We start from the raw sequence: 14,448 nt of genomic DNA, 5'->3' as shown, positions 1-14,448 counted from the left end.
ACTATACCAGGTATGGGAGGTATACGGGAACTATACTAGGTATGGGAACTATACTAGGTATGGGAACTATACTGGAACTGTACTAGGTATGGGAACTATATGGGAACTATACTAGGTATGGGAACTACACGGGAACTATACTAGGTATGGGAACTATACTAGGTATGGGAACTATACTAGCTATGGGAACTATACTAGGTATGGTAACTATACCAGGTATGGGAACTATACGGGAACTATACTAGGTATGGGAACTATATGGGAACTATACTAGGTATGGGAACTATACAGGAACTATACCAGGTATGGGAACTATACTAGGTATGGGAACTACACTCGGTATGGTATCTATACTAGGTATGGTATCTATACTAGGCATGGGAATTATATGGGAACTATACTAGGTATGGGAACTATATGGGAACTATACTAGGTATGGGACCTATACTAGGTATGGGAACTATATGGTATCTATACTAGGTATGGGAACTATACTAGGTATGGGAACTTTACTAGGTATGGGAACTATACGGGAACAATATAGTATCTATACTAGGTATGGGAACTATACTAGGTATGGGAACTATATGGTATCTATACTAGGTATGGGAACTATACTAGGTATGGGAACTTTACTAGGTATGGGAACTATACGGGAACAATATGGTATCTATACTAGGTATGGGAACTATACTAGGTATGGGAACTATATGGTATCTATACTAGGTATGGGAACTATACTAGGTATGGGAACTATACTAGGTATGGGAACTATACGGGAAGTATATGGTATCTATACTAGGTATGGGAACTATACTAGGTATGGGAACTATATGGGAACTATACTAGGTATGGGAACTATATGGGAACTATACTAGGTATGGGAACTATACTAGGTATGGGAACTATTTGGCTATCTATACTAGGTATGGGAACTATACTAGGTATGGGAACTATATGGTAACTATGCTAGATATGGGAACTATATGGGACCTATACTATGTATGGGAACTATATGGGAACTATACTAGGTATGGGAACTATACTAGGTATGTGAACTATATGTGAACTATACTAGGTATGGGAACTATACTAGGTATGGGAACTATACTAGCTATGGGAACTATATGGTATCTATACTAGGTATGGGAACTATATGGGAACTATACTTGGTATGGGAACTATACTAGGTATGGGAACTATACTAGGTATGGGAACTATATGGGAACTATACTAGGTATGGGAACTATACTAGGTATGGGAACTATACTAGGTATGGGAACTATATGGGAACTATACTAGGTATGGGAACTACACTAGGTATGGGAACTATATTGGAACTGTACTAGGTATGGGAACTATACTAGGTATGGGAACTATATGGTATCTATACTAGGTATGGGAACTATACTAGGTATGGGAACTATACTTGGTATGGGAACTATATGGGAACTATACTAGGTATGGGAACTATACTAGGTAAGGGAACTATACTTGGTATGGGAACTATATGGTATCTATACTAGGTATGGTATCTATACTAGGTATGGGAACTATATGGGAACTTTACTCTGTATGGGAACTATACTAGGTATGGGAACTATATGGTATCTGTACTAGGTATGGTATCTATACTAGGTATGGGAACTATATGGGAACTATACTAGGTATGGTATCTATACTAGGTATGGGAACTATATGGTATCTATACTAGGTATGGGAACTATATGACTAAAAATGACTAAAATGTAAATATGGTATCTATACTAGGTATGGGAACTATATGGGAACTATACTTGGTATGGTAGCTATACTACATATACAGGGGCTAACCGCTTTGTGGTTCAGGCATGTTGTATGGTTTCAGGGTCCATATGGATTAGATTAATACACCAGAACTTTTATATTTTTATGAAATATGGTCTTGATAAAACTTATTTTTCAGATGTTTCAAGATAATTTTTCTTTTTTCTTTAATGTTTATCCTTAAGATCAGGTCCAACACTGCTACACTGTAATGTTTATCCTATTTGTAGGCCTAGATGTCAGTGTTACAGTAGATTGATGATGTAGGACTATGTGTATAGTCATCCTATCTTTATGTATATAACATAGATTGTGGTTTATTTGGGTCTAATATATTGAAGACAAAGTTCTGCAATGAAGTAGAAAAGACAAATTGGATTTATTCAGAGGTATCAAAAACAACTAACAAACATATGCAAAAATAGATGTAAGAAATATATTACTTTAGTTCAATAAATATCACATTGGTAATCAGACAGACAGCAGTCTCTGGTGAGTCTGATCCCCGTTTTAGTGCTTTAGGGGTTCTGACTCTCTCCCAGAGCTGTTAATAGTACAAATTGCTAACAGAGCTAGCATGCTAATGACGCTAACAGAGCTAGCTGCTAATAACAGTACATGATGTTAACAGAGCTAGCAGGGAAATAATGCTAACAGAGCTAGCAGCTGCTAACAGTACATGATGCTAACAGAGCTAGCATGATGCTAACAGAGATAGCGTTAGCTAACAGCTGCTAGCACTACAGAGGCATGGTGGTGTTTCAGAGGTATCTGATGGTTGGTTGGCGGTTTCCCCCAATATTGTCAGGTTTGTCAGGGTCTCATGGTATTTTATAAAAGGCCCACATTTGCATTTGAATGGGGCTTTCCAGTCCACTTTAAAATAAACCTTCTGGCACTCTCCGAGCCGGCTGATTAGCCAGAGATCAGAGATACATTCATTGTTTGTCAACAATAAAGAGTCTGAGCAGTGATTTATCCAAACCGGCGTCGTTCGGCGAGGCATTAGCGGGATTCCCTCAGGAAGACAGTTTGTCTCTGTGTGAACAAAGCTGTGGGACATTGAAAGTCATTTGTGATTCCTGAGAGTCTAGTTGGTAGCAATAAATATGACAACTGTCTATAAGTGACCAAGGGAGGGTTTACTTGCCCATTTTGTTAAGACTTGTGTCAGGCCAACAACAAAAAAAGTGATTATCAAAAGCTGCCCACTCCCGTTAAATAACTTTGCATCTTTGACAACGATTCTTTGACTACAATTTATTCTCTTCATCCCATTAAAATACTTCTAACTTACTTTAAAGAATTGACCCTTTCCCCCCAGTCACCTTCAGCCATTGACTTCTCTGTCTCTTCCTATAAGTTGAGGTGTTCTAGGCAGATCTATGGGTGTCATTCCTTATTCTACAGAGGATGTTGCGATAACCATACTGCCATATTGGTAGCGAGAGAAACCCCTTTCAAGTCGATGGGGCAGACCTGTGGATTTAACCAATAAACTAGGCCACTTGGTTTGTCTCTCCAAAAGTTAGCCCTTTTGTCCTGTGATGCCAGGATCACTTCTTTATGACATTTACACAAAGAAGGGCATCAATAAGGGTTCCATCAGATCTAGAGCTCAATGTCTATCCAAAGCTCAACGATTAGTCACCTGTAGTTGAGTGACACTGACAGTACATTGTCAATGACCCTGTCACTACTAGTATTGTTACAGTACAGTCTCAACGACTCAACACCAATAGTAACAGTTCAGTTCAAGTCCAGGCTTAGACAGACAACCCTCCATATGATCCTACTCTTCCCCTTAGCAGCTTGGTGAGGTGGTGATGGGGCTGTGGAGGAAGGAGAGCTGTCCGTGTCCAGCAGAGCCGTGGACGGGGATAGACACTGGGAAGTTAAAGACCATACTGCTCTTCCCCAGGGCAGGACTCCCGGATTCCGACGAACAGGATGAAGTAGCCAGGACCTGGGACTCAAACCGTAGCAGTTGGCCCATAAAGCTGAAGTTAGGACTGATGATGCTACGGCGCTGCTTGACGAACTCAAAGGCCTCGTCCAGCTTCACGCGGTTGGTCCTCATCAGGTAGGCCAGACAGATGGTGGCGGAGCGGGAGATGCCGGCTTGGCAGTGGACAAACACACGACCGCCTTTATTACGGATGGAGTCTATATAGGAGAGAGAGAAGGAGAGGGGAGATTAGTACAACTATGTATCTATACAACATATTCAACTTAGTTCTTCTGTAAGTGTGGGACAGTTGTGTAAGTTGTTGCCAGATTCAAAAAGGTTTCTCTTGAGTGTGTTAGAACACCATTGGTCCTTTGTAGCTCAGTTGGTAGAGCATGGTGCTTGTAATGACAGGGTAGTGTGTTCAATTCCCCGGACCAAAAGTATGTAAAATGTATACACACACACACACACATATGACTGTAAATGTATGTAGTTCTGTCCTTGAGCTGTTCTTGTCTATTAATATTATGTTTCATGTGGACCCCAGGAAGAGTAGCTGTTGCAACAGCTAATGGGGATCCTAATATAATACCAATTGCGTTGGATATATGTGGCTGCTAACTGGCATATATTACCATTGCCTAGCTGTTGCTACAGCAGTTATACTAACAAGTAGCTGTTGCCACAGCAGTTATACTAACAAGTAGCTGTTGCCACAGCAGTTATACTAACAAGTAGCTGTTGCCACAGCAGTTACATTAACAAGTATGTCATGAATCTGTCTACACTGGCCTCCTTGCTCAGTCAGACCAACCATGTCCACATACTTCCCAGCTGGAACAGTTTGCACATTTATTTTTTATTTAACTAGGCAAATCAGTTTACAATGACGGCCTAGGAACAGTGGGTTAACTGCCTTGTTCAGGGGGCAGAACGACAGATTTTTACCTTGTCAGCTCGGGGGATTTGATTTAGCAACCTTTTCGGATACTGGCCCAACGTTCTAACCACTAGGCTAACCTGCCAACCCTATTTATTATGACAACATTTTGTGATGTTTCTGTTCACTTTGGACTTTGGTAAGGGGTTTTTCCGGTTGTTCGGGCACACAAAATGTTGTTCTCAAGGCAAGCAGAAGTTGGTAGCCAAAGTATACACCCCTTTGTTGGTGATTGGTCAACATTATTATTATTATTCAATTAAGTATTTGTCGTCATTCAGAGACGACTCGTTTTCGTGCACATTTTTTTCATTGAGAAATACTGCACCAAAATATCATAGATACGTAGATGTAAAATTGCGCGACTAAGATGTCCTCGGCAAAAACATCCAAATTAATGACAGATTTCTTGAGTTATCTTAGATTAATTCTGACTATTTTTGAGGAAGTGTATACGGGCTACAGTGTCTCTAGATGGACAAACAGTACTATTTCTGCTTTTTCTAGTTTTTCAAGCGAAGGTTTTTTAAGGGAGTATACGAACACACTGACTTCGGCTAGGCGCCAGCCGAACTGAAGCATGCGGAAGCTGTAAGCCACAGCAGGAAGTGACCAACATCCTCTTTGCTCAGTCAGTAGGCCTACTAAACCACAGCAGGAAGTGACCAATCGAAAAGTAGGTTATTTCAGTTGCAAATCACCCTCCATAGTGTTGCTAACTAATGGTGTTGCTAACGGACCCATGTCATTAATCCAGGAAGGGGGAAGTTAGATGGGTCTGGGTGGGGGGTGATCAGGGGAGCTGATCACCCCCCCCCCCCCCCAGGGATCAGGGGAGCTATTCCCCAAGGATAGGGGGGCAGAAGGGGACAAAGGGGGGTTGGCTGCCCCCCTGCTGGGGTTATTAATCTGGGAGAAAGGTCGGCCGTGAGCCTGGTGGAGAAAACTACCTTTTGTCCCAACAGAACAAAGAGATGGAGGGGAGAGGAGGGAGCTGCATTCAACCATCAGCCTCTCCCTGCGTGCGTCCCAAATGGCTCCCTATTCCCTATTTATAGTGCACTACTTTAGACCAGGGCCCTATGGAACCCTATTCCCTTTATAGTGCACTACTTTAGACCAGGGCATTGTACTATAAAGGGAATAGGATGCCATTTGGGAATCTCTCTCTGGCTGCCTGCTACTACAAAGCAGAGTGAGGCCTGGGTCTGTTAGGTTTGCTTGGTGGCTCCTACATGAAAAGGGACCACGTCTTTAAAAGTGGGGTCTAGTAGAGGGGTGGTTGGGGCTGTGATGATGTCACCACCATTGTGGTGGAGCAGGGAGTCATGGCTCAGACAGCTGCTCTGGGTTTGGAAGGAACGTTTTAAAATTTAAATCCAAGACATTGAAATAAGGAGAGGAGAGAGAGATGGAGAGAGGGAGGGGGTTGGCTGTTGCGTTGTAGTAGTTTGTTTGGCCACCAAGCCAATGGCTTCTATGACTACAGCTGTGGTTGCCTTGCTTGGGGATTGTGTCCTATGTTTGTATATTATCTAGAGCTATGAGAGAATTAAAACTGAACTAGTTAGCTAGCTACTTACAACGACAGTGATATCATGACCTGCGCAAAGCATCAATGTTTTCACATCCCAGATCTCAGAACTGTTTTGTAGTAAATTCTTCTTTCATAACCCATTAAAGTCCTCAACTGAAAGGTACCTGATGTGCAGAGTATCAACATCTCTAAATCCCATTTTATTAGGGGGGGGTGCAATCACACACAGAACCTTATGGCGGAACCCAGAACCTTATGGCTCTGAAATATTCATCTGGGTTCCGCCATAAGGTTCTGGGTTCAGCCATAATGTTCTGCCATAAGGTTCTGGGTTCAGCCATAAGGTTCTGGGTTCAGCCATAATGTTCTGGGTTCTGCCATAAGGTTCTGGGTTCAGCCATAATGTTCTGGGTTCTGCCATAAGGTTCTGGGTTCAGCCATAAGGTTCTGGGTTCAGCCATAAGGTTCTGACACTTCTGAATTTGACATGTTCCGTAGCTATTTAAATAAATACATGATAGAGTAACACTATTTTACCAAGATTGATCATCAGACAAATTACTGTCATCACTGAACAACGATGTGATAACATCGTTTACTTTAAGATTTCTTGACAGTGTTGTTTTGTTGTTCGAGTGCCATTATTGATGGCTAGCCTAGCCTAGACCACACTTAGAGGGTGGTGGCAAAGACATGTCCTGATTGGTCCGTCTTTATTTGTTCAGGCTTGTGATTGAAGACCTTAGAGCTCAAATAGGTCTTTGCTGATAGAACTTTCTAGTTGACCTTTTTTCACCTAAAATGTACTTAAAAAAAACAAAATCTAACTTCACAGACATATGAAGAACCATCTAAAGATCAGTTATATGTGAATAGCACATTTTTGACAAATATCTCAGATATAACCTTTTTCTTCCAAGGTCTCAATATGTTTTCTTACCCAGCTACCTGAAGCTGAATACACTGTTAGTTGCTCTGAATAGGAGTGTCTGCTAAATAACCGTAATGTAAAGACACTCACCGATAAACTCTATAGCCTCATTGAACCAGGAGGAGATATCAGCCTTGTGGTTGTCCTCGACAGGGATACTCTTGTACTGGAAGGACTCTTCAAAGTGGTTGGGGCAGTTAGCTGATACGTTGATGAGAGCAGTGATACCCAGCATGTCTAACATGTCCTTTCTGGAGGCATGGTAGGCACTGCCCAGGTAGAGGAAGGGAAGGATCTCCACTGGACCACCCTGGAGAGGAGGAGAGGAACAAGACAGAAAACAGTCAACCAGAATATAATATAATATAATAAAGTTAGTCTAAGATGTCAAAAGATGTCAAAATCTATAGTTTGATGACACACTGACATTGTTTTGAGAGTAATAACATGTCAAAGTGTTATTGGAGATGACGATAGGAACAGTAATAAATGTCAAAGCCTATACATACTTAAGCCTATAGCCTACCAAATTGAGGTTAGTTTAAAACGGCAGAATCTATTGTTTGACGACACACTGACGTTGGTTAATTTATTATACAGGTAAAAGCGCTGTTACACAGTAATAACATACAAAATACATGTTTGAAAGAAAACCAACCTGGTCATAGAGCGGTGTACTGCATGGTCTGCAGCCGGGCTCGGCGCTGTCTGGACGGGCGCTGAGGGGCAGACTGAGACCCTGTGGAGCTGACGGCTTGGTACACATCTCTGGATACTCCGAGGAGAACGTGTCAAAACCACCTAAACAATGACAAGATAGGACGTGAGGATACTGTACAACAGTCACGTCACCATCTCATAGTTGTAAACAGTAACACAGTCACGGTGTTCAGTTCATAACTAACGTAGACCTACACTACGGCATTTGTTATGCGCCGTTCGTTATTACCGTGAGTCCGTAAACAATATAGAAATAGGCTACTATAATAGGTTTATAATAAATGAAATAAAATGTACCTTTGAGAAAGAAGACACTGGCTCCACACGGGTCTCGGCACAGAGCTGTCAACGCAAGCATTAGAGTCCCGTCCTTCTTCACTTGGCCGAAGTCCAAACTCCGATCATCTAGAAACACAACCGATTGATACTCCCCGGAGAGAAACCGGTTCCGTGTGTCCTCGTTGGGCACGATGTGTCCCACCCCCAGCCCCCCTCTGGCCCTCCGGCGGACTATAGTACTGAAGCGGACGTTGGTGGACCCGAGGATGTGAGAGGAGTTGAAGGAGAAGAATGAGCGGCAGTCCAGGACCAGACAGCCCGGGTCTTCCCCCTCCAGCAGCCCGCAGAGGGACATGGCATCGATGCTGGGGACTTCCATTATCACCATAGTAGGGGGGCGGCAAGCGGAATATGTCAAGTCCAAATACATAGGCTGTGGAACAGGCAAATAAACCCCTGGATGCTCGGTGTCACCTGTTCCTATACAAACTTCTGAGCTTTTCTTATTATTTTAATTCACAAGTAGATTTATTCTTTAAATAGTTGTATGTTCTTTTGTTCTCCTTAGCTTAGTTGAGGTTTTCCCAAAATGAAAGTAATTTGACAAATAGAAAAACGAGTAGGCCTAGCAATGAATAGATTTAGAATAAAAAGTACAAACAATCCGTTCCTTTTCTCGGGTGTATTTTCTGTGGTTGTTTCTTGTCAATAAAAGTATTCCTTTTTATTCCCGAGGTTGTTCTGAGAGTAGTCTGTGTGAAAAGTATTTATATATTATCATTTTGAAACCCTTGACGTCAAACTCCTCCTTTCCTGGCACACTGCCTGCTCTAGTTTGCACCTACGTCATTGTGCTTTTCTTCTCTCTCTCTCAAATCAAAGGGTTTTATTGGCATAGGAAACATACGTTTACATTGCCAAAGCTAGTGAACAATTAAATATAAAAATCTGACATTAATAGGTAATTAATTACAAAAGGTAAAAATAATCTCTGTGTGAAAGATACCTGCAAAGCATTATGGGTGCTGGTAGCAGCTGTATGGGGCCAAAGATACTGTGTTAGAGAAAGGATACTAAAGGTATCTCTGATAGAGCATGTCACTATGGGCAGACTAAGATACTGTATTAGAGAAAGGATACTAAAGGTATCTCTGATGGGTTATGTCGCTATGGGCAGACTAAGATACTGTATTAGAGAAAGGATACTAAATGTATCTCTGATAGAGCATGTCACTATGGGCAGACTAAGATAATGTATTAGAGAAAGGATACTAAAGGTATCTCTGATAGAGCATGTCACTATGGGCAGACTAAGATAATGTATTAGAGAAAGGATACTAAAGGTATCTCTGATAGAGCATGTCACTATGGGCAGACTAAGATACTGGGCAACCTTTTATTTCTTCCCACAGTTTGTTTTGGTTGGAATGTAGCCTATTTGAAAGCCAAAGGAAATAGACAAAAAAAACTATTATATATTATATATCCCGTTATAGAATTGCAAAATAAAGTATTTATATAAAAATATAAAGTATAGATAAATATTATTATTATGCAATTCGCCTATTATTAAGCTATTACCACTAACAAGTATATATCACCTAAAACAGTTGTCTTGTGTAAAATATGATAACTTCAGCACATTAGGAATTTGACAAATTTTCCATGATCTTATTATTGAACTATATTATTCTATTCTCCCCCTTCAGCTGAGAGCTGACAAATAACAAGATAATAGCTGTCATGGTGGCCATAAAGTTTATACTTGTTTTCATGAACCGTTTATTGGTCAGTGGTACACAGAGTTCAATGCCGCAAGAGCAAAGGTTCACCATAAAAATTAATCACTGTAGAGAAACTTCACGTCCGGTAAATTTCCATGTGCTGAAAACAACACAGAGGGGACACACACACACACACACACACACACACACACACACACACACACACACACACACACACACACACACACACACACACACACACACACACACACACACACACACACACACACACACACACACACACACACACACACACCCCCGAGAGAGCTGACAACAACACTTCTAGATGGCTTACAGGAAGACAGACAGAGAGACAACAGCAGACGAGGAGGTCTGATCTGAATAATGAAGTCTTTACATCAAGGTATTTGGGTTAATGATCAAACCCCTACTGTTTTAATCCTGACATTGTAAAGTTAATATCATTAGAGTTTTGGGAAACCCTTGTCAGTTGTTTGTGTGGTTTAGTCATTGGTTGCATCCCCAATGACACCATATTTCCTATGTAGTAGGGCTCAGGTCACAAGTAGTGCACTATGTATTCAGACTGTGACATGGCACTATCTGTCTTTTTCAGAAGATAACAGAGCAGGTTTGTTGTTGACTTTCCACTGGCTGACTGACTGACTGATAGCTGACTGACTGACTGACTGACTGACTGACAGCTGACTGACTGACTGACTGACTGACTGGCTGACTGACAGCTGACTGACTGACTGGCTGACAGCTGACTGACTGACTGAATGACTGGCTGACTGACTGACTGGCTGACTGACTGGCTGGCTGACTGGCTGACTGACTGGCTGACTGGCTGACTGACTGACTGACTAGCTGACTGACTGACTGACTGACTAGATGGGTGTGTGACACTGAATGTGTGTTTCTTCAGTTCAAACCACAGAAACAGAGACACACCTATGGGCTGATGTTGTGGAACATTACCCTACATTCCCCCATACAAAGGTTGACAGGAAGTGTTACCACAGTCAGTGACAGGGACACAAATCATTACAGTATCAAAGCACCAAATGATTGGATAAATGGTTCATCTGTGTAGTATTTCTCATTAATGTAAATCTATTTTCCTTCTATTACACTAACTTCATATTGCTATCACATGACTGGCTATCACAATCACATGACTGGTTATCACAATCACTATCACATGACTGGCTATCACAATCACATGACTGGTTATCACAATCACTATCACATGACTGGCTATCACAATCACTATCACATGACTGGCTATCACAATCACATGACTGGTTATCACAATCACTATCACATGACTGGTTATCACAATCACTATCACATGACTGGCTATCACAATCACTATCACATGACTGGCTATCACAATCACATGACTGGTTATCACAAACACTATCACATGACTGGCTATCACAATCACTATCACATGACTGGCTATCACAATCACTATCACATGACTGGCTATCACAATCACTATCACATGACTGGCTATCACAATCACTATAACACATATTACATTTACATGTACCAGGAATTTGGTCTGGTGAAGTGGCATCATCTTACAATTACTGGTATAGTATGGTCTGGTCTGGTCTGGTCTGGTCTGGTCTGGTGTGGTGTGGTCTGGTCTGGTCTGGTATAGTATGGTCTGGTCTGGTCTGGTCTGGTATAGTATGGTCTGGTATAGTATGGTCTGGTCTGGTATAGTATAGTATAGTATAGTATAGTATAGTATAGTCTGGTGTGGTCTGGTGTGGTGTGGTCTGGTGTGGTCTGGTATGGTATGGTATAGTATAGTATAGCACGGCATGGTATGGTATAGTATAGTATAGTATTGTATGGTATGGTCTGGCATGGTATGGTATAGTATAGTATAGTATAGTATAGTATAGTATAGTATAGTATTGTATGGTCTGGTATGGTATTGTATGATATCGTATAGTATAGCACGGTATGGTACGGTACGGTACGGTCTGGTATGGTATGGTATTGTATAGAATAGCATAGCATAGCATAGCATAGCATGGTATGGTTTAGTATAGTATAGCATAGCATAGCATAGCATAGCATAGCCTGGTCTGGTGTGGTCTAGTATAGTATAGTATAGTATAGTATAGTCTGGTCTGGTCTGGTCTGATCTGGTCTGGTGTGGCCTGGCGTGGTGTGGTATGGTATAGTATAGTATGGTATAGCACGGCATAGTATGGTATAGTATAGTATAGTATAGTATAGTATAGTATAGTATAGTATAGTATAGTATAGTATAGTATGGTATGGTATGGTATATTATTGTATGGTATGGTCTGGCATGGTATGGTATAGTATAGTATGGTATTGTATGGTATTGTATAGTATAGTATGGTATGGTATGGTATAGTTTAGTATAGTAAAGTATAGTCTGGTGCGGTCTGGTCTGGTATAGTATGGTCTGGTCTGGTCTGGTCTGGTATAGTATGGTCTGGTATGGTATAGTCTGGTCTGGTCTGGTGTGGTCTGGTCTGGTATAGTATGGTCTGGTCTGGTGTGGTCTGGTCTGGTCTGGTCTGGTATAGTATAGTATAGTATAGTATAGTCTGGTCTGGTGTGGTGTGGTCTGGTCTGGTGTGGTCTGGTGTGGTGTGGTCTGGTGTGGTCTGGTGTGGTCTGGTATGGTCTGGTCTGGTGTGATCTGGTGTGGTATGGTATGGTATAGTATAGTATAGTATGGTATGGTATGGTATGGTATAGTATAGTATGGTATGATCTGGCATGGTATGGTATAGTATGGTATAGTATTGTATGGTCTGGCATGGTATAGTATAGTATAATATAGCACGGCATAGTATAGTATGGTATGGTATAGTATAGTATTGTATGGTATGGTATAGTATGGTATGGTCTGGCATGCTATGGTATGGTATAGTATAGTATTGTATGGTCTGGTATGGTATAGTATAGTATAGTATAGTATAGTATAGTATAGTATAGTATAGTATAGTATAGCATGGTTTAGTATTGCATGGTATGGTATAGTATAGTATAGTACAGTATAGTATAGTATGGTATGGTATAGTATAGTATGGTATGGTATTGTATAGTATAGTATGGTATGGTACGGTACGGTACGGTCTGGTATGGTATGGTATGGTATTGAATAGCATAGCATAGCATAGCATGGTATGATATGGTTTAGTATAGTATAGCATAGTATAGTATAGCATAGCATAGCATAGCCTGGTTTGGTGTGGTCTGGTATGGTATAGTATAGTATGGTATGGTATGGTATAGTGTATTATTGTATGGTATGGTCTGGCATGGTATATTATAGTATAGTACAGTATAGTATAGCATGGCATAGTATAGTATTGTATAGTATAGTATTGTATGGTATTGTATAGTATGGTATGGTACGGTACGGTATGGTATGGTATAGTATAGCATAGCATAGCATGGTATAGTATGGTATGGTATAGTATAGTATAGTATAGTATAGCATAGCATGGCATAGCATGGTACGGTCTGGTATAGTATAGTATGGCATAGTATAGCATAGTATAGTATTGTATAGCATTGTATGGTCTGGTCTGGTATAGTATAGCATAGTATAGTATAGTATAGTACACTGCAGTATATCATAGCATAGTATAGTATAGTGTAGTATAGTATAGCATGGTATGGCATGGTATGGTACGGCGTAGTGTAGCATGGTTTATCATGGTATAGTATAGTATAGTTTAGCATAGTATAGTATAGTATGGTATGGTATGGTATAGTATAGTATAGTATAGTATAGTATAGTATAGTATAGTATAGTATAGTATGGTACAGTATGGTCTTGACTTGTTCTACATATCCTAGGCATGCTTTCTAGTAACTCTCTCCAGAGGAAACTTAGACAGAGAAAGCCTCTGTGTTCCTCCAATATTTCCTGCCCCAGAACAAGATCCTGGATTCTTTCTGAGAAAACAACACGAGGATGTATTATATGTCATCACAGCGTCAGAGAGAGCAGCTTGAACAAGAACCAAAAGGAGGTATAATATAGGTCATGGCGTCAGAAAGAACAGCATAACTAACATGAGTCAGCAGGATGCTTTATTTGGAGTGTTCTACCCATAACATTTTTCTGCTGCTGTTTTTACTAAAAAATAACAAAAAGTATTTATTTAAAGAAAGATACAAAGGAAGTGATAGAAGTAGGAAGAGAGGGAGGGAGAGGAGACAGAGAGAAGAGAGAGAGAGAGAGAGAGAGAGAGAGAGATACCCATATACAGAGAGGGAGAAACTGTTTATTTCACTTGTGTTTATTATCTATTGAAATTGAATTGGTAGAGAGACAGAGAGAGAAGGAGGGGGAGAGAGAGACAGAGAGAGAGAAAGAGAGAGAGAGGAGACAGAGAGGGAGAGATAGGGAGAGAGAGGAGACATAGACGGTGAGATAGGGAGAGAGAGGAGACAGAGGGAGAGATAGAGAGAGGGAGAGAGAGACAGAGGAGACAGAGGGGGAGAGAGCGAGGAGACAGAGGGATA

The 14,448-nt window shown here is 41.0% G+C and overlaps 1 protein-coding gene across 1 annotated transcript; it reads right to left on the bottom strand.

Moving 5' to 3' along the window:
• Positions 1-2,979: 2,979 nt before the first annotated feature.
• LOC106611914 (dual specificity protein phosphatase 1) lies at positions 2,980-8,890 on the bottom strand. Its single transcript, XM_014212572.3, has 4 exons — positions 8,183-8,890; positions 7,824-7,966; positions 7,256-7,475; positions 2,980-3,972 (listed from the first exon to the last, which is right to left on the bottom strand). Exons 1-4 carry the CDS (start codon positions 8,592-8,594, stop codon positions 3,611-3,613), a joined length of 1,137 nt encoding a protein of 378 aa, XP_014068047.2. The 5' UTR covers positions 8,595-8,890; the 3' UTR covers positions 2,980-3,610.
• Positions 8,891-14,448: the final 5,558 nt, after the last annotated feature.

This window comes from Salmo salar, chromosome 09, assembly GCF_965601325.2.
Source record: "Salmo salar chromosome 09, fSalSal1, whole genome shotgun sequence".
Lineage (NCBI taxonomy): Eukaryota > Metazoa > Chordata > Actinopteri > Salmoniformes > Salmonidae > Salmo > Salmo salar.
Note: the sequence above shows the minus strand (reverse complement) of the source record. Positions and strands in the feature narration are given on the sequence as shown.

What these genes read in the sequence shown, in the direction of transcription:
- LOC106611914 (XM_014212572.3), bottom strand. Translation starts at nt 8,594, where the DNA reads ATGTATTTGGACTTGACATATTCCGCTTGCCGCCCCCCTACTATGGTG. An exon ending in CAGTGTCTTCTTTCTCAAAG is followed by an intron (nt 7,967 to 8,182) that starts GTACATTTTATT and finishes GTCATTGTTTAG; the next exon opens with GTGGTTTTGACACGTTCTCC. An exon ending in GTACACCGCTCTATGACCAG is followed by an intron (nt 7,476 to 7,823) that starts GTTGGTTTTCTT and finishes CCTCCTCTCCAG; the next exon opens with GGTGGTCCAGTGGAGATCCT.